This window comes from Corvus cornix, chromosome 9 (assembly GCF_000738735.6).
Source record: "Corvus cornix cornix isolate S_Up_H32 chromosome 9, ASM73873v5, whole genome shotgun sequence".
NCBI lineage: Eukaryota > Metazoa > Chordata > Aves > Passeriformes > Corvidae > Corvus > Corvus cornix.
The window spans coordinates 14495964-14519611 of NC_046339.1; the positions used below are offsets into that span (position 1 = coordinate 14495964).

General features: G+C 39.9%; 1 protein-coding gene across 4 annotated transcripts in view; it reads left to right on the forward strand.

Annotated features, from left to right (window-relative positions):
* The window catches only part of SLC9A9 (solute carrier family 9 member A9), a 180811-nt gene that overhangs the window by 18358 nt on the left and 138805 nt on the right, over window positions 1–23648 (forward strand). For all 4 annotated transcript variants that reach the window (XM_010406118.4, XM_010406120.4, XM_019289930.3 and 1 more), the window contains exon 5: window positions 19819–19934. In XM_010406118.4, coding sequence (XP_010404420.3) covers window positions 19819–19934 — 116 coding nt within the window. The remainder of the gene's footprint in view (window positions 1–19818; window positions 19935–23648) is intronic.

The window sequence follows — 23648 nt, forward strand, 5'->3', positions numbered from 1 at the left end:
TTTGTAAGTGTAAGTTTAGAGAAGCTTGAAAATATACACCCACTGTGATACCTGGGTTGGGGAATTCTGCACAGGGAGAAAAGAGGGAAGAGGCTTCTTCATAGCCACAATTCAGAGTTTTGGCAGGTCTAAAAGTTATAAAGTATTTTAAAAATCACCTCCTATTTGTATGACTTGTGAAATTATGAATAAGAAACTGGATTAAATCAAGACACTGATCCAAAATAGCATTTCCCAGACCACTGACACCCACACAGAGTGGAAAGTTCTTCCAAGAGTACTTTGATGCCTTCAAGTATGTGTTGCTGCAAGTTCAGTCAGAATTTGTAGCTATTTCACAATAAGCATCTGACATTGTTTACTGCGGCAGAGCTGATCATGCAGAAAACAGTTTTTCTTCTCATAAACAGATGTGCCAAGCAACAGGGTGTAATTATTTGTATCATCCAGAAGAACCTCAGCATACTAAGGAAAGACATGTATGATAGGGAAAACCAAAGGTGTGGGGCTGCAGAGACAAACAGAACCTGGACTAACAGGAGATTCATCTAAAATAAAAAGAATGTTTCATTTGGTATTTGATACCCAGCGGGTTCTCCAGGAATCCATCAAAAAATTTAAATCATGCACTCTTCTGAAAAACATGCAAATAACATTTGTTGCAAAACAGGCAAACCACTCAAGTCCAGATATTTCCCAAGAAACCGTACCCTGGAAGGAAGAGTCTGTGTGGTTTTGGTTTGGTTTTGTGGGTTTTTTTTACAAAGTGTCTTCCCAGTTGCCTTGAAAGTCAAAGCTTTAACTGCAGGAAAGAATACCCTTGAATAGAGCTCCTAGTGTCTTCTTCCCTGATATTCATGGATCCTTTAAGAATTAACACACAATGTGGCTTCCAAAGATTGCCAGTCCCCTATTTCTCTGGCTGTGGATCATCCATACCCCTGTGCAAAAAATCTTCCTTGGCTGCAACATCATTTGCAGTCTCAAGTTTGCAAGTCTGCTCTTGCAGTCTCTACAATGACTTTCAGGGAAAACATTTTTTGCAGAGCTGGTGAAATGGAAAATATGCATCCCTCATGGCCTCTTATCCTGAAATCCACTGCCTTTCTCAGTATATCCTATCTTTCCAGAGCAATTCCAGGCTACAGAGGAGATGAAAGCAGAAGGAGGTATATTGACTCTGATGTATTAGTTGATTTTCTACCTCTTAGAGATATTTTTCCACACTGCATGAGAAACCTGCACACCAAGCCTGTAGTAGGGAAGGCATCTCCACTTCAGCCCAAGCTGTGCATCGCTCCAGGCCATACATACCTGTATGGCTTTGCTAGGTAGAGAGCCAGGCCATGTTTCCTTCTAAGTCAAAATGGGCAACAGCATGACCTCTACCAGGTACACATGGACTTATGAGTTGGTTGCAAAGTGCTTCAAGCTGCTTCATGCTGAAAGGTGTAACAGAAATTTAAAACAGAGGAGGAAAAACCTATTCCACTAGAGTAGCATGGAGCTACCTGCAACCTGCAGTCTCTTCGAACTGACACCTTTACTCTTAGACAGATCAAATGCTGAGCAACATTGGGAAGTGTACAGACAGCAAGTAACTCATTGGAGCAGAAAGAGAGTGGGTGACTGAGATTTCCTACCTGTTATCTTGAAAAATTCATAATATGCCAGCTCAAAAGATGCTTTGTTCTCCCACCCACCACCATTTTACATACCCCACTTCTGAGCCAGTTGATCAAATGGTGCTCTTGTATCTGACAAGTTTTTTATAGAGCACAAGTGTTTTTGGCCTGAAATGTTCTGTAAACACACCAGCTTTCATGATGGCCCTGGGACAGATGGGGCACTTGGTGGAGACAGAACCTTCGAAAGCTGCCTCGGTCAGGTAACCAGACCCTACACAGTGAGAGGCCGATGACATTTAAATACTACACAAAGCTTTTCTTCTGAGTATTAAGACGACAATGAATCATCTAAGGTGTGTCCCTAGTCTTGGTTCTCTTTAAAATACCGATTATGTTAAGAACTCCAGTACATTTGACTCCATATTCCATACATTTGACTACGATGATAAATTGCAGCAAGTTCAGTGTACGGCCACCAATATGGACAGGGGCTGGGATACTTGCCCCATAAAGACGAAACTGAAGAAACTGAGCTCATTTAGCCTAAGTAAGAGGAGCTTTGAGGGGAGATTACCAAGAAAGAAAAGCCAAGCTCTTCACAGTAGTGCATGGTGAGAGGACAAAATTGACAGACATAAATTGTAATTTTAAAAGACTTTAAAAAATTTATCTGACTTGATATAAGCAAAAGCTTTTTCTTCATGGGGACAGTCAAGCATTGGAACAGGTTGTCTAGAGATTCTGGTTGTGTAATCTCCATCCTTGGAGGTTTTCAAAACCTAAGTGGCTAAAGCCCTGAATACTCTGATTTGATCTCATAGCTGACCCTGCTTTGAGTAGGAATTTTGACTAGAGACATCCTCTGGTCCCTTCTAACATAAGTTAGTCTAAATTCTATGTTGCTGTAAATGCCAAACCTTACAGCAGAACATATGCTGCCCCTAGTCCATCCCTTTCAGCCTTTTTCGACTTTCAACTTCCTACCACTTTTTCTGATTCAATTGTCTTGGTCCTCATTACTCCATAACCAACAGTTATCTTCCAGGCAGTTTGTCTTTCTCCTCACCTCCTCACCTTTTGTTGAAATACAGCATCTGCAATAAAAAGGTCTTTCTGAAGAAAAATTAGGATTATTTGACTTCCTTCTGAAGCAAGGACTTTATGCATGAAGACGGCTCTTAAAACACTAGTTATCCTCAATTCTTAGTCAGCTCCATACCTTAAAAAGGAAAACAATCACTTTTCTTTCTGTAATACACTGATTGGGCACTTCCTTGCTCTTTGCAACACCGCCTCTCCCTAGCTAACCACTCTCTAGCTGAAGCTTAGCAGCAACCAAAATTGAAATGTGAAAAGACAACAATTACCACTCCTTTTTGACCTCTCCGCTATTGAGAGCATGGGTGCTTTTATCTCTTATATGGTATTTATGTGCACGGTGCAAATTTTGAGCAGGATGATGTCACTGATTAAAAAAAATAACACACTTGATCTGCAAAAAGACAATGACTGACAGTGAAACCTCTGCAACAGGAATTTGAGGTCACGTACAGGCACAGTGACTGACCCAGAGGCTGCACCAGTGATGTCTTTTTATAGCCTGTTGATGTATGAGAGGGTTGCTGTTCTTCAGACTTAAAATGAAAAACAATTTTTTCTTTTAAGGACACATTCCTTTCTTCCATCCTTACTACCCACTCATTGATGAAAACAAGGGAAGATTCATTTTACCGAGGAATAGGAATTATTTTCAGAGTTCTGTTTGCCTATTTTATTTAACCCAAGTGGGACTGCATGTGAAAACATTAGCTTTGTTCCCTGTGAATAATCTTCTTTTATTTGATTTTGGTAGGGGAAAGAGTTAGTGTTTATGCTACCTCAATGGAAAATAAGTATCATAAAATGAAAGTAGGAAAGCAGAGAACCTATCCGAAGCTGTTCTCTATTGCAAATCATGTCATGTGGTTTATGAGACTGCCCTCCTTTGTTCATCAGGATGTGAATACCGCTGGTTTCAGTTTCTTGGCCTGTGAATAACATTCAGAGTGAGCTTGCCCTTCACCACTCTTTTATCACACTCAAATAATTTAGGATGGAATTGACCTTAGGTCCAATCCCCTGACAAAAACAAAGCTTACTTCAAAAGCTGGAGCAGGTCATGTGGAGCCTGCTGGTCGCGTTTTGAACGCACCTTGGTGTCCATCTCTGAGAAGCAGCTTTACTATCCAAGTGCCAGCTGGGTTTCAAACCAGTGGTCATTACTTTCTGAGCCCAGCAGGAGGGAGGGTGTGCCACCTTCTAAATCCTTCCGAGATGGGTGACTTAACCAGCTTTCCGTAATCTTCCTATGAAAGTTGTCTTGTCTGGCCCATACAGAAATCCCTGGTTCGTGCTAAGCATAACAAAGTACCTGTCTAACCTGTCTGCTACTCAGACGTTCTCATTCAAAGATATTAAAATACCTTTTAAGCTGGGCTTGATTTCTAGGTAGCAGAACAGTGATTTCGCTCCAGATGTGGAAAAACGCATTTGCTGACAGGTTACAGGGTGTGACTGTTCACACGGTATCAGCGACAGCTGGGAGACAACTCACAGCCCCTTGCCCTGCCCTGCCCTGTGCTACACCATTTGCAGCACAACCACGACTATCTGAAAAGCATCCTTTTGCCGTCATCATTCAGATGGCTCAAAAATTCAGGTATCACGAAGGGAGAACAGCCTCAGAGAAGCTGGCACCAGCGAGCTCTGCCGGAGCCAGAAGCCTTATCGATGGTTGAGTATCCCGGGATACTCATACGGAAATGTCCTAATCCCCTTTTGGCACCTTTCCAAAACACCCTCAGCTATGGCCAAAGGATCATTTGTGTCTGATGCTCCATCAGACCGATGCTTCTGGTTTCGTTCAGACTCTGAATGGTCCCATCCTGCTGTTGATCGCACTTTAACACGCAGCACGCGTGGCTGGGGCTGTACAGTTTTAACTCCTTCCGCTCTCAGACCCGAGCCGTCGGCTTTGCTTCCCACGCGCCAGAGAGGGGAGAAAAAACTCATCCTGACTGCTTTTAAAACACAAACAAACGACGAGAGAAGGAGCAGGCACAGCGTTTCTCAGCAGCGCCCGGTGCCGCAGCGAGCAGAGGCGGAACAGCGGGCACGGAATCCCCGCAGTGCCCGCAGCAGGCACCGGGTGGCGCCCGCGCTCCGCCCGCAGCCGAAGGCGCAGCCCGGGCGGCGCGGACGGGAAGCGTGCCCGGCGGGAAGCCGCGTTTCCGCCCGCCGCAACCAAAACTTCATGTCAAGCCCGTGGTTTCTAGTCAGGGCTTCTCTAGGCTGGTCCTGGGGACACCAGGACACATGGGTTGGGGGGACTAGTCTGGGGGATCCAGATCCAGGATATGCTCCAGTTCCAAATCAGGAGGAGCCAGCGCCAGCTCTCTTGTTTATCCTGTGACAGAGCACTTTCCAAAGTCTGGAGCAGCCAGGAGTCGCACTTCTCTCTTCTCAGACTTTGAGCACGGGTTGTACTGGGTTTACTACAAGTTACTAAATAAGCCTCATCCTTTACATGTCACTCTTCAAACACTGATCTACCCAGGGGTTCTGAATAACACAGTAAATGAAACAATTCTGATGAACCATCATTAGAAAACTAGGGATGTCTTGGGGATACAAGGGAGAGTCTCTTAGCTAACATTATTGTCCAGTCTGCAAAAATATCAGTGTTAATAATCAGTATGATTTTTAAAAGTTTTCATATAGTTTTCTAAGTAGGGACTTAGTTACTGGAGCTGTGGCACAGTGATTTAAGGACATCACTAACAAAGTTACACAATTTGTGGGAACACTTTGAAGAATGGAAGTGACTCAGAAGCCTGCAGGAGTTGTTACAATGCCCTCCTAGTAAAAAGGAATAGACTGCAAAACCCATTACAGTTGCAACCTCTCACTGGCAAATTGCAGCCTCATTAGTAATCTTGGCAACATGACGGGGGTTTTACATTACTGATCCTCTTGTTAGCCCCTCAAGTGTGCCACTGAAGCGCTCTTTCGGGAGCAGTTTGTGGAAGTGAATGTTGTAAATATACTGCCTTTATAGGCAAACAGACACTCTCTGTCTTTGGGGCCATCAAACTGGTGCATTCACAAACTCGCAACTCACTTAAAAATAAATAGGAAGAGAAGGTGGTAGTAGTAGTTAAACCTGCCAAAAATTAGGATCTAATGATAATTGTAAGCACATAAATTTTGTAGTATTTTCCCAGTGAGCCAAGACACATACAGTAACATAAAGTAGCTTCTTTTCCCCACAAAACTGTCTCTTTAGTGGTGTGGATGTTCTAGATAACTTATAATTCTATATGCAAGGATGACGTACATACATACATATATATATACACACATATATAAGTATATTTTTTGTTACTTGTAAAACAGAATTATCTATCAACAGCATAGTGACTGACTTAAATGCACTAACATTACTGTAGGGCAATAGCAGTTGTTCTCAGGCAGGCAGGAGGGGATCCTGTTCAGGTGCTCCACTAAGACAAATTTATATAATTAGGAATCCGTCTGTCACAAGCATCCCCAAGCACTGCCTCGATGTCCCTCACACCACAGTCCGGCTGACAGCATGTGGTGATGCATGTAGTCAAGAAACATCATTATCTCTCCACTGTGCCACAGTTTTTGTCGTAGATTCTTTAAACCAGTCTGTTCTTCCATTAAGCTGACCTGGGAGCTGTGGAGCATCCAAGCAGACTCCTTCCACTTCAGTAGAGCACTGGTAGGAGTTTAATACATTTCCCAATAATTGCCCACAAATGCTCCATGAAGGACAAACAGTTCCACAAAGCTTCTCAGATAATATTCTCCCTGATTACAGAGTCTCCGGAGGGCTTTTCTGCCAAGGAGAAAAAAATGCCCCACCTTGAGGTTAGCTTGTCATGGGCTGTAAACAAGGTGTCTGCAGCCATACTGTTCAAAAATTTTCTCCTCTGTGTTCTTCCTCTGTTCATTACTGGCCCCTGTGTGGCTTCTGCTTTGAAAGAATTAATTATTCAAGCTGCCTACATACGACTTTTCAACAACCAGCCCCATTGTGTTACAAGGACAAAAACGTTCCACAACAGCCAGGACAGATGGCTGAAGCCTGGCAACACATTTCAGAGCAGTGCCACACCTCTGTGTTATCAAACCTGGGTTTATTTGCAAACCTCCTTATCTTTGATATTTTAATTATAGTGCTACTCTTGGGGATACTCTTGTTGCACAAAAACATCATATTGAATTTTTTTTTAGGGCCTCATTATGACAAAAAAACTGGGAAACATGATCCAGATGCAAACTAAAAACTGAACAATCCAAAGAATACAAACTATGTAATTTAATAAAGATCTTGTTTAAGGACTTATTATTTATCTTTTTCTAGCTTTTTAACATGTTGGGGATAGAAACACTGCTATATTATTCAGCAAATATCCCTGCTGGAATACTTTCTTCTTGCCACAGTGATACTATGTAAGCCGTGCTATCTCAAGGGAATGTGTAACACTGCAGTGCCAAGATGCTGTGCTGAGGTATATGTGCCTTCATACTTCCTTTCCTGCAGGGTTTTCTGCCTCTAAAAAGATGTCTGAGTTGCTTTCTCACACTTCTTTGATCTGTTTGATCATTATAGTCTAACCCATTCTTAATTTCCTCTTGCTGGCCCGTTTTGAAAGCCTCATGTATGATTTCCAGTTGACAAAATTGCCATTGGGATGCCCTTGCTCTCCCTTTAGCATTGATCATCATCACTCACGAACAGATGCTGGGGAGGCAGATGATCTTTCAAATGTAGCAAGGAAGACTAGGAGGAGAATGCCTGGAGGCAGATGCAAGTACTCAGAAGGGTGTAGTCACACACAGTGGCATTAGCTTGCTTCGGGGAGGGAGGGGAGCGAGAGCTGAACATCAAAGTGCAATGGAAATGTAAAATCCTTAGTGCTGTGATTCCTCCTTTCATCTGTGCTTTTTCTCCTGGCAAGGTGTTGCAGGCAGTTCTGCTTTCTATGCCACCGAATAGACTCAAGCTTCAGTGAATGTAAATGGAGCCCCTGGACCAGTTTTTTATCCTTCAGAAGTTCTAACACTCTCTGAAATTAATTTGAGATTGGATATTTTCAATCAGCAAAAGCAGCTACAAACAGTTGTTCTAGGACAAACAAGGCACAGGTATTCTTCAGGCTCAAGCTGCAACAAGATGGGGAACAGCAGGAAAATTGGGAATAATCCATCCTAGGGGACACTTTAGGCTGGTTCAAGCCGTACTCTGCGGGGTGGTGACAGACTGGCATCTGGGACTGAAGCTTTGGTGCAGGATCCTGCCTATCCATGGATGCCGTGTCTCACCCCAAATAGAAGGTGGCAAATACAGGCTCAGTGTGCTGGGGGCTTCCCCCAGCCTGGGTTCCACAGCCAGGCCAGGATCCCACAGGCACTGCCCACCCTGGGGCTCCCTCAGCCTGCGTGTGGAATCCAGATGTGTCCCCTGACCTCTGGTTCTGGTGCTGCTGCTCAGCTGCAGCCAGCTCTGCTGTGCTCACTCAGGTACCAGAGCAAACATCAGCATCCTTGTCCCCTTGTTCAGCCTAAGTGAGTGGTGCCTCCAGTTTGGGGATGTGAGTAAATCTGTAACATCTCTGTCAGTGCTCCCAGAGAACAGTGATTTTGTACACAAGAGATTGCCGTGAAAAAAAAAAAGGCTGTGTGTATTAAAAACCCCTAAGACATAATATGAAAAGTATAATACAAAGTTAACACAGCAAGAATTCTGAACTGAAGGAAGGAGAGATTTTAAGACCAATTGTTAAAGTTTTGTCAAGAAATTCCAGAAATACTTACTAACTTAATTACCTGGAGCTATACCAACAGGCAGCCTAAAACAATGCTTACTTATTTCTGAAGCACTCTTAAGTTTTGTGAATAGTCACAATTTTTTTTCCATCTGTGAAGGCCTGGCCTGATTTAAGGACTTCTCTAATTTGACATGAGCAGTATCTGATGAACTGAGGTTCAACCTACAGAAAAAAACTGCTGCTGGCAACCATTTTGAGTAATCATTTGTCCATATGAGATTAAAGGGGAAAAAAAATATTTCTGCAACTTACAGCTTACAGTGAGATCTAAATAGACACTCTGTTAAACTGTTCTTGTGTCAGGCTGACCCTGCTGACCCACCAAAGCTCTGTCACTGCCCTCCTCAGCTGGACAGGGGAGAGAAAATACAGTGAAAAGCTCTTGGGTCGAGATAAGGGCGGGGAGAGATCACTCACCAGTGACTTTCATGGGCAAAAGAGACACAGCTTGAGGAAATTAGTTTAACTTATTACCAATCAAATCAGAGTAGGATACTGAGAAATAAATACAAATCTTAAAAAAATCCCTTCTCTTTTTCCCCAGCTTAACCAGTCACACATTCACTCCCTCCTCCCTATGGCTGCACAGGGGGACAGGGAATGGGGGTGGTGGTCAGTTCATCACACCTTGTCTCTGCTGCTCCTTCCCCCTCGGGGGAGGATTCCTCAGACTCTTCCCCTGCTCCAGCACAAGCTTCCCATGGGGTCACAGCCTCCTTCAGGCACATCTACCTGCTCTGCCATGGGGTCTTCCAGGGACTGCAGGTGGATCTCTGCTCCCCCATGAACTTCCATGGGCTGCAGGGGCACAGCTGCCTCACTGTGGGCTGCAGGGGAATCTCAGCTCCAGCGCCTGGAGCATCTCCTGCCCCTCTTTCCTTGACCCTGCTGTCTGCAGGGCTGTTTCTCTCACATATCCTCACTCCTGTCTCCATCTGTGCAGGTTTTATGCCCCTACTGAAATAGCTCATCCCAGAGATGCTGCCACCGCTGCCAATGGGCTCAGCCTCAGCCAGCAGCAGGTCTGTCTCAAGAGCCTATTGGCATTGGCTCCATCAGACACAGGAGAAGCTTCCAGCAGCTTCTCACACCCCTTTAAGCCACCCCTTTAGCCCCCTTCACTACCAAAACCCCACCACCAAACCCAATAGAGTGTTAAACGAATTTGGCTACAGCTGCTCTATAAAATCAATCCCAAAAGTGACTGTAGCTCATAGTAAGAATGCTTAGTGATGTTGGTGTCCTCCCAATGAGGGAATGTACTTCAGTCTTGCTCATTTAAGAATATAATCTTTCTCTGATCTTTGAAGTGATGAAATGAAGACGTAGATCATGGAGGCACAGAAATTAGACCAGTAAAAGGGCTATTAGACTGTAGAGCTCATTATTCCACCCCTAAAAGGCTACTTTGCAGTTCATTCTTGGGTGTTTTGTCCAGTACACCTAAAAACCTGGAAGCATGGGAAGAATGAAGGAGCAATTCTAGTGTGCAGAAATGTCAGTCCTTTTCTCTCTGCTTTGATCCAGCTATAGGATGAAGCAAAGCAGTAATTGCTGCCATTATAGAGAACAAATCTATTTGCATTTCCAAAGTGCTTCAGCTCTAGCTGTGAATGCCTAATCAGTCCTATTGCTGGAAAAATATTTTCCAGCCTCTTGTCAAATCTATGTCTGATTGCAGTGCATTACTGCAAAGCCACTTCACCCATGTCCTCGCCCACATCACTAGAGGGCTGTGTGAGAATTTCTGAAGCCAGCACTGGTGTGTAGGAAACAATACAGCAGCGTCTGTCAGTGTTCAGTAACTGAGCCTCTAACAGAACCCTGCCCAGCATAACAAGCAAAGGTGTTTGTGTTTCTAGAATGGTAAACCCCTAAATAACGGGCATGTAAAGATCCCCTTACACACTTTTGTAGGAATAGTAACATTTACCCCAATGTCCATGCAAGCCTTAGCCATGATAATTACATTGCATTTTCCTCACCCAGACTTCCCCAGCAGTTTTGGCTGTAGGCTGTTTCTCATTCCCTGTTCTGCATGCTTTATCAGAGTGATAAGCACTATCGAGCTACTGCTACATCCTGATGCAAACGTAGCTGCACAGTGTGACACATATTTGGATATTTACCCTGAATCCCAATGAGTTGCACCTGCTTTTCTACTAATCAGTAGTTTTGTTCTACCTTCACAAACCCTGAAAGTTTAAGGACAGTTTAAGCTTAGTATGCAGTTCTCAGGACTGATATAGCTGCTCTGTTTCAATCACTCAGCACAGAAATGTTTCTATTTAATTTGATATGCACGTGAGTCAGACAAAAATCATTTGTCCCATGATGGTTTTACATACACATTTAAGAATTTTATCTCCTGTAATCCACTGTCACTATGTTAGAGCTGTTCCAAAGTCAAAATAATTTATATAAATATCTCAATCTTTTCTCATCAAAATTATTCATTTTTCATGTATTTACAAAGTAAATTTTCCATGAGAAAGCAGCCAGCACCTCACAACTGCATTTCCATTTCATGAATTTAATTATTCTTTTGCCTCACCCAGGAAACATTTAAGGCAATTTTCCACTTAATCATTTCAACTAAAAGCTACAGCAGTAGCTTTGGGTTTAAAGACTGTCAAATCTCATCCTGTGGAATGGGAAACTTCGTTAAACAAGACACAACAATCATGAAAGACCCTGTAATGGGAACAGCATGTCCTGTAACTGGGCATGTGCACTCGTTAGTTAGAGAAGTGACCTCCCTGAGATGCACCAAATCAGTCTGTCCTAGAGATGGTACTTTCACAAACTGTTCAGGAATGCTGTGGGAAAACTTTCTTTTATACACCCAACTTATGCCTGTGTAAGTCTCCTTATCAGATCCCAGTGCTAGAAAAATAAAATACATTTACTTAGAAGGTCGTTCTGCCTTCAGGGGAAAGGAAATGAAAACCTAGACAGGGAGTGAAGCAGATCTTGACACATCTGTATATTTATGCTAGAGGTTCCATCATATATCCTACAGGATCCTATAGGTTTATATCCTAAACCCCAGAAGGAATAAGAAATAACTTCCACCTACTGCCTTCTGCTAGCAATAGCTAACCAAATTTTTTGACAATTCCTAAGCTTAAATGGGATCTGTCCTTGGCTGTTGTCAGTGAGGAGCATGAATACAGGATAAAGCCACAGAACATACGCGTGCTGCTGTGTGGGTGGGCTTTGTGCAGTGTGAACTGTAGTAAAAGAAGGGAAAAAAAGAATTCTACATGGGGCTTTTTACATGGTTAAAGCCTGTGAGGATCCCCCTTATATGTCCAGATCTGACAGAAAGCAGCTTGCACTCTGAATATCTAGAACTCAGTAGCAGGGACAGGATGTTGGCATTGGCATTGTCATTCACTACCTTGAACTTGTCCAGTTGCTTGGAACATACCTAAAAGCAGAGGATTAGGGAATGACTTCTCTTGTCCACCCCTCACACTCTCCACAAACAGCAATTGCCTAACATTCCATGTGTTTGGTTATTAGGAGTCTTTGCCCCAAGGTATTTACTGTGAAAATGCTGCACCTCTTGAGGCTGAAGGTAGGTATTTTTGGCAACAAATGTGGCAGAAATTTTTGGGACCAAATTTTAGGCCAGTCACTGCCATAAAGCCTGAGGCTGCCTAAGCAGCAGGGACTGGAATATAGAAACATAGAAGCATAAGTTGTCGTACTTCCATCTTGTTGCCCAAATTCACTCTTCCCCCATTAACAGTGCTGCACAGGTCTTTGCCATAGACGTTTTGAGGCATCAGCGAGGAGAAAGTCAAATGTTCTGCACATCATTCTTATTATCATAATTAGCCATAATTAAAGAACAGATACATACTTGATGCACTTTGATATAAAAATAACAAAACTACAACGAAGAAATGGCTGTGTACTATGGAGAAGAAGCAACACCACTGTGTGAAGGAGCTGACTGAAGTATTTGTGTTCTACTGGCACTGAATCTGTGGGATCCAGGAGCATAGTCTGGTGGGGAAGATGCAGCTCCCACAAGACAGCAGACTCCTCCTCTATAGGACAATGATACTTGTCAAACTCATTATTACAACTTCAGAAGCCACAAACATATTAAATCAGAGGGTTTTAAAATAAAAATACAGTAGCACAATAGGGGGCTTCTCAGGGACCCTGCTGCTATATTTAATGTTTTAAAAACCATTTCTAAATAGCACACCAGTTAAGGATAACTGTATAAGCAGGGGATAACCTGCTTGCCAGAAGTTAAATGTTTCAAAGCATGTCCTTCTGATTCATTCTGAATCATATCACCACAAATACTTTCACCCTGAGAAGTTATTTCTTGGCTTGGAAGGTTCCTATTTCTGAAAGACAGTAGTTTCATGTCACTTTAGGCCTATCTGCATGCCTGTCCATCAGTTAATTTTTACTTCTTTTCCAACAAAAACCCCAATGAGCATCATTGCACATTAATGCTCTTAATCCCTAGAAACAGGAGCTAGCCTGGACACAAGAAATTTTATCATTCTCCTCCATCTTTGTTCATTGGAGGAAGGATTCTGCTTAAAAGCAAACCCAAACTTAAAATGTTTGTTAAAGTTTGGATGTGTTTCTTTTCCTGTCTATACACTTAGAGGAATTCTCACACTTCCAGAGGTCTAAATTTTGGATTTCAATTACTAAGGCACAAGACTGATCCATATCCTGAGAGGTAACCACACCCTAGTTTAGAAATGTGGAAGTTTGGTATTTTAAAGCTGGTTGATATTCTAAAGTGCCCCTTCTTTCTAAGGGAGACTGAACCAAACCCAGGTAAGCACCTGGAAACTCTCAAGCCTTGGCAATATCCCTGTCTGTCCTAAACACAATTAACTTTTTCATCAAACAATACATTTTACATTTGAAAACTGCACTAACTTAAATATCTATTGAGGGTACCTGGCAATCTTCATTTATAGTGCAGGTATGAATTCCTCTTTTCTTTGTTCTTGAGCTATTTGTACCACTCTTTGACTGAGCTAATCCAATAAAAATGTTAAACTGTTTCAAACATGTTTCTTTATAGTTCATTTCATGCCCTATTTTACAGCAGGTTATTCCCTAATCTCATTTACATTATTCTGAAATCACAAACTGATCATAATTACCTTTTAATGATAATACAAGTTCATTTAAAGGGAACATCAGGTGCTCCAGTGAAAACCTACTGTGGCAGTTCCTTGCAAATGAGATCATGAGGTTTATGTATTTTGATATGAAATACTAAATGAAAAGATTTTCTTGTTTTCTATGTTAAATTAAATATTTACTTGGTATTTTCAAATGTGGGGCAAAAGTGTTGCTGTTTCAGAATCTTTGGAGGAGTTCATTCTGAAATTTAGAGAATAGCTGAATTATTCATTAATTAGTTCAGCATGAATAATAACCAGAAGCATGAGTCTCTCTTCAACATAGATTGATAGCAGGTTAGGATCCAGCAATGTTTCTATACTTGGAGAGGGAATTAAAATCATTATTGGCTCTAATTTCCTTGACTCAAAATACTTTTCTTCTGAATTTCTGCTGAATCAGACTTGTTTTTTTCCTTTAATCACTCAGATCTGAGAGGTTTGAGGACTTTCCACAGACAGGTCTTTTATACTAACATTCTTGACTGTCCTGGAAACTATTTCTGAAAGTAGGATTTTTCTGTCATATGGAGTTCTGAAGAAAACTCATAGAGAAGTTTTTTTGACACACGGAATGTTCTTGAGGTTGAAAAGAAAAAATTATCCTCATATATCCCTCTGTCAATATAATAATAAGGTGATACACAGTGATATTAAATGCTGGCACATTTGAACCTTCAAAGGTGAAGAAAAGAGATACAAAGTTTTGTTCTGGGTCCATAGCTAATCTGTCACACTTAATGCTATCAGATGTGGCTAAAGCCATGGATTTAGCAGAGTCTTTAATATTAAAGTCAGACATTTATATTGATAATGGGATAGGATTAGGGGTCTCAGCTTTTCAGAATACAAAGCATCCACTCAGCTGAGAACTAGAGACAAACTTCTCGTATTGGAGGCAATTTTACGAGCTGCAACAGCTCATAATGTCTAAATATTTAGACAAGACTAAATTTTTCAGAATACTGACTTCTTGTAGGTAAAGAAAGAACCTTGCAGGTTAAGATTGCTAGAATTATGATAATCATTGAAGTATTTCATTGGTGAAGTGAATTCATTGCTGACTGACTGAATGAGCCAATTAACCAGTGAACCCAATTTACCCGACCCCTGACTGACTCTGTGTGTTAGTTCAGGATGAGACAACAGTTGTGTAATCTGAGAACTCTGAGTTATTGACATTTAATTACATTGGTTTTAACTCCTGTAGATAATACAATCACTGTCTTATTTTCTCTCTGTAAACGGGGTATTTTCAGTCCTTTTTTTTCATAATGAAAGTCCCTTGGTGTCACTAATATTTTCCTTAGAATTCCACCATCTTCTGCAAAACAGTGATTTTGGAATTTCTAAAATAATTTTCATTATTGTATCTGAAAAATCTTATGTTTGATTTCTCTAGATTTATTTTTACTGTCATGAGGATGTCTGTCTCAAAATATATGTGTAAGACTGTCAGTAATTCATTATCTCTTTGAGGTTCTCTCAATTTTTAACACTGAGTAAAATAAATCTTGAGGTAATGTTTAAATTTGTGTAGTGCAATAAAATATTAAGTGGCACTATGATTTGGACACAGTACAGTTGACTTTTTTCATGGCTCATTTACCCAAGCAATTATTACATTTTACTCAGCACTCAAAGATCAAGTGCAGGTTTTTCATTGCAGAGGTTCCTGTTGTTAGGTATATGATGTGTAATGGCTCTAATTTAAGTGGAGATCAGGGATCCTGAAGCTGTGTTATACTCATTAGAGAAATATTAAAAATACATTAAATTATCTGGTGCAGTTGTGAGTGGTGGTGAATAGATTTGTATGTCTGTGATGCAAACTGTTGTAAAACTCTAATACAGTAAGACCTCTTTGAAAGTCAGTCAGAAAAAAGAGATAAGAGATTTAAAAAAAAAATCCAAACCATGAAATACCATTTATTGACAGATTCCAGCAAAGATTGGTGACCTCAACTAACTTTTCATCTCATCTATGTTCACACCTTACCCCCTTTTATTCACTCCTTACTTTCGCTACACTGTTAGTATTTACCAGCAAAATCTACAATTGTGTCTTGAAATTTTGAACCTGGGCAAAATGGGTTTTTTGCATTTTAAAGGAAAGCATCTCTATATTTCAATAGATATTTCCCATGGTTGAATGTACTACAGAGGACTATATTCTTTACTTTCATGAGGAAAAATCCATAGGAGATATTTTTAATTAAGCAAAGGCTCAGACACTGAGGCCTTCTGCATAGTCTCGTTCAAGCCAGTCCTAAAGCATCAAACACAAATATTGTTGGTCTTCCCTTAAATGAAACAACAGGGCATGACAGCCCTGCAATTTTGAAGCCTCTCTCAGATTTCTTCACTTTTTCAATTACCAGTCGCCCCCAAATTGACTGATATAGAAACCTGGGCTGCATTTTTTATTTACTTTCAATACCTGTTTGCTTGATTGAACACCTCTGAACAGCCTTCACTTTCCCAAACCTCCAGTAGCACAGGACTGTCTGAGGAGCCAAGCTACCTACAGAGCCATGGTTACTAAAACGCAGCCTTTCTTTCCCTGTCTCTGAGGTGCAGAGTGTGTTTCTCTCCATTTAGTCTTCCCATCCCAGCTTCTGATGTAAGAAGCAAACAGAAGATGATCTGTGACTAATAAAATCTCGATGGAAGATCTTTTGCACTGCCCATTGGGAAAAGCCCAGCAAAGGCCCTTTGCACCTCCCCAGAGCACAGCAGGGCCCACTGGAGCTGTTTGTCAGATCTGGTGATGCTAAAGCTTTGTGAGAGCTAAAGCTGTGCAGTTCTAATGCTCAGCTGTTGGAGAGTCACTGTGCCCAGGTAACAGAGGATGCAGTGAATTTGTAAAGTCAGGTTCTTTTCTGATCTCTGTTATTTCTATAGCCAGAGGGGTTTTCTTCTTGTGTGATTTATACAGAATAACTTTAGGTAATGCTACTATTGCTTTATTGTTATCTAACACACTTCAGTGAGGTTTTCTCCTGCTTTGATTAGTAAGAAAATGATTTTTTGGAGAAATGCCCAAGATTGTACCCGTTCTAGTGACAAAACTAATTTAAAAGATGACTAAAAGAAGGAAGTAGTAGCACATAGAGCAATTTGAAATAACGGATCACTACAGCCAGAACATTTGATGTGAAGAATTCTATTGTATGGAAAAAGTTATGGAAATATATTGGTATGGTAGAAATAGAAAAATCAAAATAAAGGAATGAGTTTTTAATTTTCATCTCTACTATTTTTTTCAGCATATATTTTAAATTCTGACAAGTAACTTCTTTATTTCTATTATGGTATCAGTCAATCACTGTTATTTCATATACAAGCAAGAATAAAATAATCTACTTTTCCTATTGTTGGCTTATTAATATCATTATCCCTTGTGAAAAAGAAGAAATGTGAAGGAAGAAATTTTTTTCACCTTTTACTTGTATGATTACAATCTGGAGCTATGTTCAACTGGCTTCAAGCTACAAGATAATCATGTCTAGATAGGGTAAGATTCTTTAGGGAGTTAGACTATGAGATAAAAAATTCTCTGCAGCCTAGAAAACATATTTGGCAAGAAAGACTTAAATTACAAGTATTTTCTATGCTACACAGCATAACTGCACAAACACTTTAAATCTGGAATTATGCTTTTAAAACCTTTAACACAATAAAGACCCATAGTGAGATTCAGCAGTGATAATGCAATGAATAACAAAGCTGAAGAAAATACAACTGCAGATAAAATCATCAGGCAGATGGGGCTGTCTGTGTTGAGGATACAGGGCATGTGTGTGTGCACTGTGTATCTTCACTTAGCAGGTTCTGTTACATTCTCTTTATGTCCTCTACAGCTTTAATTTAAGAGTAGAGTCTTTTAGAACTGGTAGCTTTTCCCAGTTTAGTTAGCATGAGAGCATGCAGTTACTTTTCAAAGCAGTATCCTATAAACCAACCTGGCAATATATATTTATTGCCATAATTTTTTCAGTTTGCTCTATTGCAGAGGGATGGGCACTGCGATGCCAGGTCCTACAAGCTGAAGATGTGGCTGGGATTTTTAGGAGACAAAGATCAGCACAGATTTCTTACCTGACTACACTATGGGGGCACATTTTTACCACAAGAGATTTGAAGAATTTATTTTGATTTGTATTTGTCTCATCTCACATGTACCTAAGGTACCTTATGCACTGTCACCTTGTCCCCCTTTCTGCACTGTTCATGCATATACAGCCACTCTCAACAGGTCTTTTGGACACCCCTGCTGTCTCACATTCCCAGGAGTGCTGGTCTCGGGCTGGTTTTTACCAGGTGCCTTTAGGACTTTGGGAGTATGGTTGCCTTTTGCTGTATGATTACGTGTCAGGTGTGCTGCTTACTACGTGTAACATGGCCTTTCTCAGCCACCCATAGGACTAAAACTCTTGCCAGGCATTCAGCCTTCCTGTCTTGAAGACTCTGGTAACTTTTCCCTTCCCAGTGTTTGTGACTACTTAAAATGCTTCTGTCCTTTGCACCTTTCCTGCAGCCTCCCTGTTCTGCATCAGACATACCCCACTTTCTCCACTCTAAAACTACAAATTCTCTCTCTTCTACTAGCATTATGCTGAAGAGAGGTTTTGCTATTTAGAGCTTTCTGACAAGCTTCCTAAAAACCCCCAAAGCAATTTCACTGTCTCTTTTCAGATCCCTTAAAACCAGATGCTGCTAAAGGAAACTCCTGCAAAAAAATAAGCCTCTGTTGAGCTGCATCTAAAGCTCTTCCTGAGCATTTAGAAAGTTTTGTGTGTAGTAATTACTCTGTAAAAGCCTTAGGAGATGGCTCTCCTTTTTCCCCTCTACATGTAAACAGCAGCTAGTTCAAGAATGTCCGAGAAGCTTTCCTAGAGAGCAGCTTTATAAACAAACTCACTGGAACCTGCCAGCAGTACACAGACAGCCAGTGTGCTTTCCAAACTCCTTTCCTCAATGCATAGCAGAACTGTGGTAGTAAAAGAAATGGACCCTTTACAAATGGAGACCCTTCCCCCCCCACTTTTTGACACCAACAAGCTTCAAAATTCAGCCCAGCTTCAAAAATATAAAGACAACCCAATGTTCAGAATAATTAAAACCTTGAAGAGTTTTTGTTCTGGTTCTTCAGTGTCTGTTATTTACTTTTGTTAGTTTTGTCAGTTTAAAGAGGTTTTTTGTATTGTTGTGCTGAGATTTTGTGTGGTTTACTTGCCAGTTCATACTGGAAATTACCGTAGTTAAAAGTTCAGTTTCCCAGAAGATTCTTACTTCAGCAAGTCAAATATTTATTTGGTGTCTCCTCTACTGTGTAATGACAGCATTATATGTAGCATTTTTTAGAGATGAGGTACTTTGTAAGTGCCAGACTTGCATAATCTAGAAAATTCTGAATTCTCATGTATTTCATTACATTACTGTTTTTCTCTTTTCCTGCTGAAGTGGTAAAATACTTGCTCTAGCTTGATGGGCTCCTCCCCAGATTTTAAAAAAAAAGAACTTTGGGTGTAGAAAATGTCAGGTCTCCTGCAGCAAAGCTAATCTCAGTCTTATTCTTCTGTTTTCTTACTTTATTAATGTTCCAAATCTATGACTTTGTTGCCTCCCTGTCACTGTGAGTTGTTAAATATACCCATTTAGAGACCTTATGTGGAACTTTGAGTGCTGCTAACATTTAAAAGCTAATAGAACAAAATAATTCATTTAGAAATACAGAGCAAGCCACAGAGCTGATAGTAGAACTGCCTTTGTTTAAATGTTCTACATTAGACAAATTAGTCTTAATAATGTCTCCTTAAGCTTACCTTATCTTTCCTTTTGAAAAATAAACAGCCCAAACCATTGTTCTCTGCTAACAGCAGATGGCAATTACTCAAAAAACCTTTGATTTGGAATTTTCTCTGACATTTTATACAATATTTGACAGTTGAACAGGAAATGGAATTTCTGTATGATACCAGTTTATGTTCAGTATTCATGTTGTACATTCACTGAAAGAAGCTGAAGAGAATAAGAACCTGTTTAATACTGTAAATTAAACATAAGTATTAAATACGCTGTCTGATGCCAGTCTTATCTTTTCCCTGACAGGTTGATAATGTACGGCTTTGTGAAGGCCATGGTACACATAGGCCAATTAAAGCAATGGGAATTCCACTTCACTGACTGTTTATTTTTTGGATCGCTGATGTCTGCCACAGATCCAGGTAACCATTTCAAATGAGTTGCTTTTTCACTTCTTTCAGAAGAGTAAATAAGAATTTTATATGCCATAGAAATGTTCAAAGTCTCTGCTCTTGGTTTTTTTCTTTCCTTATCTGTTAAATATCTGATATTCTGATAATCATAAATCAAATCAGCTCCAGAGGACCCTTGTGGGTTTTTAATAATTGTTTTTTCCTAGATTTAGCTCACAAATTTTATAATTGAGGTTGCTGAAAAGATTTGGAATATGTTCTCCAATCTTCAGGACACCACCTGTTGATTGCTGATGTGAGAGCTGCTGTAAGCTGGAGCCTCACAGATAATAACTACAACCTCACATCCACGTGTGACCTAACCCAGTTTAAAGATATGGGGAATGGAGCATTCAGATTTGGCCATATAAATACTGTTTATAAGGTATCAGTGACAATTTGAGCAAAGTGTTCATGATAAATACAACTCTGAAAAACCAGATACCAAGAAATTGGCTCAAATTTGCAGATGTGAGATTTAAAGCCTAAAGTTACAGTAAATGGCAAAGTCTGGGAAGCAGACTCAGTCAATTTTGGAATCACAGAATTACAGAATCATTTAGATTTGGAGGGATGTCTGGAGGTCTTCTAGTCCAATCTTCTAATTAAAACAGGCTAATCTCAAACTTAGTCTAGGTTTCATAGATTTGTCCAGGTTTTGTTATGTTGAAAATGTTAATAAGAGTACTCAGATATTAAAAGGAAAGTATTGCTATTTGCAACTGTGGGAATACAGTAAAGGAGAAGGCGAACAGAAGATTTTTTTTATATGTTATCTACTAAGACAAAGTACAAAAATTGTGCAAGGGTACATTGGAATTTTGCAAAAATTTCAGTTGAGCTGTTAAAGGAAATGGAACAGAAAACATTTTGTGATGCATGTGAGATGCTGCATTAGTGTTAAAAAACTACCCTAGAGAAGCTTGTTCAAGAAAATTAGGAATAAAGCTTTCAAATTTCTCGCTTTTAAAAGAAATGAGAAAAAGCAATATTGTTCTACAAACTTTTTACAGTCTTTAAATGAACTCTCAGTATCTAACAAAAGATTTTGGGCTTGTGATTTATCATTCTGATGGTTTAAAAGTACGGTCTAAAACAATTTATTTCCACAAAACCAGTTGTTGCAAGATTACTGTAAAAGCTGCATCAAATTGCTATTCTCAAATTAATCCAAGCATCCAATATGCTGCCACTTCTCAGATCACCCAGCTACATTAATAAGATTCAGCACATGATTGGAGCCTATCCTCAGAGCAAGAGAAAAACACAGAACCTGGAAGCACAAGGAAAACCTAGGAAAATACTCTTATGGAATAAAAGCATCCTTTCAATTTCCAAGTATATTTCTTGATAGTGGTAAGAATAGGCCTTTGCAGCTGGCTTAGTTTCTTTTCCTGTTTTCCAGACTATTTAGTTTCACAAATGTTGACTTATGACGAGTAATGTGTAAGTGCACTGATTTTGATTATAAGAGTGTTATAAGGGTATTAAATCACCACTGATTAATCTGGAACAATCACAAGAAAGGAAAAAAACCCAACAAAATAAACAAAACAGAAGCACCTCTTGCACTGTAGGAATAAGCTACAAGGATTACTTTTCCCAGAGTTTTAAACAGGCTTAAAAAGCTAAAGCTGCAGGTGGGAAAACTATTTTTAGTGTGACAAACTGTCATTGATTAATATTGTTTCTAATTACTCATCTGCTTATATAGTGTCTCTGCACGTCCAATAGCTTTTAATGTTCAGTCTTGCTCCCTCTGCTATCAATTCACAATATTATAAGCTGTTTCATGTGTTCACTAATCTTATCCATAAATTTCAACCCTTCAAAGACTTAAGAGAATTTTGAATTAAGTTTTTCATTAATTAAATTGTTGACACTGCTGAAAATATTTCATTGTGTTGTAGGATTTGCTAGTGAATTATAATCTCAAGTATGTAAAGAGCTCATTGGCATTCCAAAATCAGTTAAAATATGGCACCCTAGAGGACTGATACATATCAGGGCATAAAATAATCAGTATAAAGATTTTATCTGTGATATCTAGGGTTCATTTTGGGGTTTTTAAAGAAATCTTTAGTAAAATGTTTCTAGTGTTATCAACAATAAATTAGTCTTAAGATGAAATAAATTCCTGTCAGATTTGCTACATGATTTTTCATTTAATTCTTCACTGTGTAGGATTATAAAATCATTTCAAAAAGAGATTTAATTTCCCTTGGCTGTAGAAAGCAATTAAGTCTCAAAAGATGCTAAAAACTGATCTGTTGACTTGACAGAAGTTGGTTTGATTGAGCTCCTTATTTGAATTAGTAAAGATGACTGGTAGATGTTTACGTGTTAAATAAAGACTTTTACTGTCAGGGCAGTAAACAAACATATACCAGCTAAATTTTTCTAGTATTATTAAGAAGATGGAAATAATGTCATAGCACTCTGCAGGTTTTAGTTCTGAAGGTTATCTGAAGATTTTTTATCTAGATAATTTTGCATAAAAATAATTCAGAAGAATTGTTCTTATATGCTTTGTGTTCTCTTACATAAAAAACTAGCACTTGAGCTAAGATTAAGAAATTAATTTATGATTGGATATACTTGGGACTGTGTTTTGCATTATAGGCTGTGATCCTTAAATATCAACCATACTTTCTGATGCCTCAAAAAACTTTCATGTCTCTAGAGAGGAAAGTTAGAAACTTCAGGGACAAAATAAGGTTACTCTCAACCAAATAATTCGTCTTACAGAGAATGTCTCCTTCAAATAATTTATCATTTCCAGTAGAGAAAGTTTCTCATTTTAAGACTTCAGGTGAAAGGTTAAATTTTAAGAAACAGAATTTTAAAATTCCCAAATTATCCCTTGGTTATTCTTGGTTTAAAACATGAGACCAGTATTTACATTTTTCTTTATTCTGATCAATAGGTATCATTTATCACATCATCAAGGAAATCATATCTTCTTATTGTTTCATCTGCATAAAACAACACAGATTTCCCTGTTTCACTGTTGAATGGTTTCCTTGTGTTAGTATTAGGTTTTGATTTCTAATGTACCCTGACTCTGGGAGTGTTTTGGTGTGAGCCCTTCAAAGGGGACAGAGAAGTTCCTCCCTATGTTCTCATGCGCGTGTCACGCCTCAAGAGCAGCAGAGTGAGTGAGGAAAAGGTGCTGGTGTGGAGCCCCCAGATCTCAGTCCCTGCCCATCAGAGACCTGCAAAGTGAAACTGCAGATAAGGGAATTGTGGCCCAGCTGTCCCCTGTGATTGACAGGCAGCCGCAGCAACGAGCCTGGGTTCAGGGTGCCTGTGGCTGTAATGGAAAAATGAACAGAACAGACCTGGCACAGGGATGTAACGATCAGACCTCTGCCCCAGCCACCAAAAACACGGGAACCGTACAATTCTGGCAGTCTCCAAGGCTGCTATTATTAACATGTTTGGGGCAACGACCTTCCCATCCAAAGACATTTCACATACCTTTAGCCCTTCCTTCTTTTTCTTTTTTTTTCCTAATTTTTGACATTTCAAGTATAGAAAACCGATTTACCTTCACAGGGCTTGCTGAAGCACAGCTATTTCTGAGCTATGTGAACTCCCTTACCTTTGGTCACATTGACAATCACAAGGCTCTTCCCTATTTGAAGTTACTATGGTTACAGCTGAACTGGAGCTGTGGGTTGC